Here is a 6,356-nt window from a genome sequence, read left to right as displayed (position 1 = left end):
GGAGGCTATTTTTGACTTGAAGTTAGCTTTAGTGGACTTGATTAATCCCCTGATTTACTTGTTGAGACGTCATAGTTTTTGGACAGGATTTTCTTTCTTTCTTTTGTTGTACAACCTATTTATACTGGGGGGTTCACCAAGGGGGCTTGTTTCTGGAGTTTGTCTTAAGTTTATTTTGGTTTAGTACTGCTGTTTCTATGCAGTTATTTATATGCTTGTACAGGCTTTCCGTAAACACTTCTGCATAGTCCACTGTGTTCTTGTTGAGCTGGGGAGGGGGTTGAATTTATTCATGCCTTCCCTTGATTGGAGGTAGTTAGCTTTGGAATAGTTCTTAAAGGTTCTGAGGTTTGCTTGGAGTTCAGTCTTTTTTATTTATTTCAAGGGTTAATCACTTTGTGATCTGATATGACAAGTGAAGACATTGATAAAGGGGGAGTGCAACATTCCCTCATATTTGTGAGTACCAGATCCAGGATATTTGCACCCCCTAGTAGGTGTGCAGACTAACTGACCCATGGTATTTGCATTGACAAAATCCAGGAATCCTTGAGCCTTGCTAGTTAGTGGTTGTGTATGTATCCCACTTTATGGTGAGATAGTTGAAATCACACATGAAAATGGTGTTGGGCTGAATTGTGAGTGACTTTAATATGTTCAGTTATGTGATATGGTTATCCTTGGTCATAGATGGGGATGGTATTGGACTTTACCTAAAGTTAGTTGGACATGGAGCAGCTCAAGCATGTCATACTATTTGACCAGTCTTGAGGTGTGTTTACTTTTTATGTAGATTGATACACCTCCACTTCTTGTGCAGTAGGTGGTCTGAATGTGTGGGAGGCATTATAATCTTGTGCTGCAGGTGTGCCTTCCATGATTTTAAACCATGTCTAAGTAACTGCACAGATGTCAACAATCTCCAGGGAGAAGAATGCTTCCAGGAAGTGGAGCTTCTTGTTGAGACTCATAAAAAGAGCACTATAAGGGTAGATAATGTTTTGGTCAATATCCGAAAGCCTAATGGGGACAGGTGCAGACCATCCCGGGCAAAGAATCATGGTCTGTTGATCATGTATTCCTAAGCTGACAAATACTGGACCCCATTATATAATACCAGTAAGTAAGCCAGTTGTTAAAGTCAAATCATCTTCTGTTTATAATTTTGGTGTCATCTTTGGAGAAGGTAGAATTCTACTCAGTGCTAGGCTCATACCTGCCTGGAACACACGGTCTGAAAATTCCGTCATGCCTGTCTTCATACAGTCCAGGGAGGTACGTCTTGTCATTAGCACCCACATGGAGTATGACAGAGTCACACTGGTACTTGTGGTTCAGTGTCTTGAGTGCACGTGTGATCCAACGGATCCTTGTTCCTTACAGTCAACTGACTGTGACTGTCCCCTTGCTCAGTCTGGTGAAGGAATCATCAGTGTGTCTCACAACAGACTCTCCAGTGACCAATATATTGGGCTGTGTGGCAGTTTGTCTTAAGGGCTTACAGGATGAGACATTGTGAGATGTGGTTGTATGTGTCAGAGGAGTGTTGTCTTTGTAGAGTGTTTGGAACATTGCTAAGGGCTGCATATGGGAGGCCTTTGAGGTTTTGCTTTAAGAAGAACAGATGCTGATCTATCATCCGATTTGTGGTTATATAAAAGGGGAGGGCATTTTTGGTTCTTCCATTTTCTGATGAAGTACCATTGAATATAAAATAAGAGACAAAAGTGCTAAATGATGTTACTTGTTTAAAAAATTGTTGGATTTTATTCTACAGAATTTCTAGCCTTTTCTGTGTAAGGACCTGTATCTCTGGTGAAGCAGGTAACTGCCAGGCTGTTAAACTTTAAGATGATGCTTGGAGAATCCATGACAGTTGCTGCTATTGCAGAACGTTATCCAGATGCAGGAACATTTGTTAACCTTGTAAATTAACCCTTTTCAGTCATGACCCAGGCCATGAGGGCAAAGACAACAATCAAATATAAGATGCTACAAAGTTAGCACAGAGGTGCACTACATAAAATCCAAGAATAAAGAAGGTATTGTAACAAATTTAACTACCGTCATTAACATATAAAACTTTGAGCAACTGAGGTGCACCATTGTGTACAGAGCAATTATACTCATTAATAAATTAAATTCAGAAACAAAATTACATGCATAAATGGGGTTAATTTAATCTTCTGAGCTGTAACACTGTATATTAAACATTGGACAGTATGACAGGCACACAGTTCTCATCCAGCAGCCCTAAAGCATTACATTTATTTTCTTTTACTAGGTAAGATTTATCCATTATTGTTAACTCCTTTAACAGAAGGTCCATGGCAAAGGATAGCTAATGACTTGTGTGAGTTTGAAGTCAAAAACCTGCTTAATAGTAGTGTGCTATGACTCATGTGACATAGAGATTGTATACTTAACAACTACGACTTGCTAAGAAACTATAGCAAGTAACATAAAGATTTTACATGTACCAGGTATGACTAGCCAAGAAACTATAGAAAGAGGTATAGAGATTTTAAATGTACCGACTACGACTAGCCAAGAAACTATGGCAACTGACATAGAGATTTTACATGTACTAACTACGACTAACTAAGGAAATATAATAAGTGACATAGAGATTTTGCATGTACCGATTACAACTCACCAAGAAACTATAGCAAGTGACATAAATATTTTCGTGTACTATGACTAGCCAAGAAATGATAGCAAGTGACATAGAGATTTTGCAAGGTTCAAGACCATGTTTACAAGATATGGCATGCCCACTGAAATTTATTACAGACAATGCAATTTGTGCCAACTGCATTCCAGCACTTTGCTGATAACTGTGGGTTTATTCATATCACGCCAAGTCCTTAACTTCGTTGGTCAAATGGAGCTTCTGAAAGTGCATTCCAAACTGCTAAATAGATTTTGATGCAGCTTGATCCTTGCAGGGCTCTCGTATCACAGAATGGTACTCCCCACAGTATTACAGGAGTAAACCCTTCACAGCCAGTGTTTGGAATAAAAATAAGGACTAGCTTGCCATGCTGCAATTCATACCTTGAACCTTAGACTATACCGTATGAATCAAAAATGCAAAAGCCTCTTATAAGAGAATTTATGATGGACAGCGCTCTGCACAGACACTGTCTGTCCTTCAGTGAGTCCAACTAGTTTGCCTCAAGCTGGCTGAGGGCAGAAAGTGGGAGCAGCTGGTGCTGCAGTATAAGAAAATGACGCACCAAAGTAGTACTCTGTGGAAACCAAAAATGACTCCATAGTTAGGATATACAAGCAAGCAGGTCCAGATGAGTGTCAAGGTGAATGCAGACTTCTTAGGTGTTTGAGCCAAGGGCAGTGAGATCTTTAGCCACACAAAGAGTTTCTCTTTCCTTGAAGACTCTGTTGCAACCCCTTATCTGAGATAATGGTGGAAGTTCCAAATTTGCAATGAGGTACAACAGATAGTCTGTGCACTTTTAGTCTGCTTGTGACATCATCTGATTCTGGCCGTTTCTTTTCTGAAAATAGATAATGGACAAAATTCTGATCCTTCTACAGGTTCCAGTTCTGTTAGTACAACTCAAAGCGATTATGAGGTTTGTGCTCCATTAAGATATTGAGACTGTAGTCATATTATGTGGGCAGGGAAATGACGGATTTCCATTTTTCTTTGTATAAAATGTGTTATTTTATTTCCTGCAGATGCTGTGTCTAGCTTCATTTGCTGATATTTGTGAATAATTGCTTGTCTAGGATGTGTAAAACATTTTAATATGCATCATTGGTCAAAAGCATTAAAGAATTTTGAATATGTCCATCAGCAGTATACTATGATCATATTCCTTAGTTTTAGAGAAAGGTTACTCCCTTCTTAGCAGGAAGATGTGATGATAAGAAATGTACACAGTACATACGTAGATATGTAATATAGTACTGTAACTTTAAGAAGCTGTATTTCCCATAATACATAGAATCTGGTTAACAGTTGCTAATGTGATCATGGTTAGAGATGAAGCTGTTAACATTCTTTTTGCTGTGTTGCCATTTTTGTACCATTAAAGTTTCTGTTTTACTTCAAGTTCTAGTGTATCTGATGTTATTTACATTGTTTATAAAGATGCTGTTAATTGTGACACTTCATATTTCAAATCACAGTTGAATTCCCATGGGACATATACTACCAAAAATCCACAGTCTTGGACCACCAAAATGATGTTATTTTTTGTGCTAGTTGCTAACTAATTTGACTAACGGTTGGATTTATTTTACTCTTCAATGTTCATATGACAATAATTTATCCCTGAACTGTTCATTTTGATTTGAAACTGTTGAGGGCAAATTGGACCTGATTGGAAAAAACTGTTATATAAGCTATATCTTTCAGAGTATTTTTTTTTTTTATTTGTCTCACAGAATGCATAGCTGACAAAACAAACTGTGACATTTATAATTGTACTATAGACCCTGTGTTATTCCAGACACACGTGACATGCACTGCTTTCATTCAAGAATGTGTTATACACATAGGCCTTTAAACCAAACATGATCTAATATGTGATACATTATGTGAATGTTTTTTGTGTATTTCTGAAGATAGCCTGTCCTTTGGGTCCACCACATATTAATGAAATTTTGTCCTTTATGCATTACATAGAGAGAATATTGATGTGTTTCAGCTTACTGCACATACACTGCTCAACTTAATATTGTACTTTTCTAAAGTATAGTACATCTATTTTGTAAACATAATGAACTTTCTTGCTCTACTTAAAAAATCCATTATACAATATAAGACTTTTTGGGTAACTGCCACTACTGTTTTGGCACATTGTTCTTACAGATTGGGCATACAAATGTCAATACTGTTGTTAGAAAGGACAGTGATTGCCAATAGTTAAAATATATAATTTAATTAATTATATCACCACAAGCAGATCTACCAGCTGATTTATATTTTCATCATAAAATACATTAGTTGTCCTAATCTGTTCTAAATTATTTTAAAGAGGGAAAAAAACAGTCATGATCAGAATTGGGTAGCCCATGATTGTAAAATATCTGGACCATGGAATGATGTATCGCACTTAAAAAAAAAAAAAAAAAAAAACTAGTGTCATATAGTTTGTTTAAATGCTGTTTGGTGGAGTTGACATTTTGTGTGACAACTGTGTATCAGTTTTCCTATGTGGATGGAGGGGGTCGTGAAATCAGGACTACTGTGTGGCTAACAAATCTGGCAGTACATGCCATATCAGTTGATGTCCACTCAAATGTGCATCATGACTGAAGGAAAATGAATCATGACAGAATGCCTGAATCCAGTTACCTTCACAAAGGTGATGTTTTGCTGTACTTTGTGTTCCTCTAGGTGGCTGTGGTGAGAATGAAGAGAACAGGAAAAATTTATGCTATGAAGATTATGAACAAATGGGACATACTAAAAAGGGGAGAGGTAAGTAAATTCTTCCCTGTTACTGCATTGAATTGAAATTCCTCACATTTGCAAAATTATTTATTTTACTAGTAAGGAAATTAATAGCAAATGTAGAAGATATTCAATACAAAAATCAGTCAGAATTAGAATTCCAGGATCTTTCAGTACTTAACTAACAGTTCACAGTTTCTTAATTTTGAGGATTGGTTTATGTTAGCAAACAAATCATATCCGTATATTCATGAAATTAGTATTTTTTTCAGGGTTCTGTACAGTTTACTTAAACTAAATTAATATTCTGCTATACCATTCTAGCAAAAATGATACATATATATGTATGTATATGTGTGTGTGTGTGTGTGTGTGTGTGTGTGTGTGTGTGTGTGTGTGTGTGTGTGTGTGTGTGTATATATATATATATATATATATATATATACACACACACACACACACACACACAAATAATTGTGGTGAAGTAAAGTAATGCCCACCTGATTCAACTCTTAGTGACCCCTATGAATATGGTTCTAATCCATTGCAGTGAGCTACTAAAAATGCATAGATAATGCCCACAGCCAGAGCAAAGATGGACACAGAACTCCCCCTCTCACAATCTTAATAATAGGTGCTGATCCTAACATTGCCCCTGCCCTCCAACCCTAACCCTACATCTGAAGGTCATTTAAATCTTTCTATAATACAACCACTACACAAGACAGACTCAGACACACATTCACAAACACACACAATCAATGCTACATCTCTCTCTTACCCTAAAATACATAAACTCGCACAAAAACACACAGCACCCTTTCTTCAGTCACCCCACCCGAATCGAACCCTAACTCACATACACTCTCTCACCTCCCCAACCCCACTTACCTATATTGGCATTTCATACTGTTGAGGTATCCACCGTTCA

At 37.2% G+C, this 6,356-nt stretch overlaps 1 protein-coding gene across 1 annotated transcript in view; it reads left to right on the top strand.

The window, feature by feature from the left end:
* Positions 1–6,356, top strand: part of LOC122794347 (chitinase-like protein PB1E7.04c) — a 1,804,082-nt gene that overhangs the window by 1,060,607 nt on the left and 737,119 nt on the right. Inside the window, exon 4 of the mRNA XM_044062662.1 lies at positions 5,369–5,452. Within this exon, the coding sequence (XP_043918597.1) occupies positions 5,369–5,452 (84 nt within the window). The remainder of the gene's footprint in view (positions 1–5,368; positions 5,453–6,356) is intronic.

Source organism: Protopterus annectens, chromosome 1.part0 (genome assembly GCF_019279795.1).
Source record: "Protopterus annectens isolate FY-2018-M chromosome 1.part0, PAN1.0, whole genome shotgun sequence".
NCBI classification, from domain to species: domain Eukaryota; kingdom Metazoa; phylum Chordata; order Ceratodontiformes; family Protopteridae; genus Protopterus; species Protopterus annectens.
This window is presented reverse-complemented; position numbering and strand designations above follow the sequence as displayed.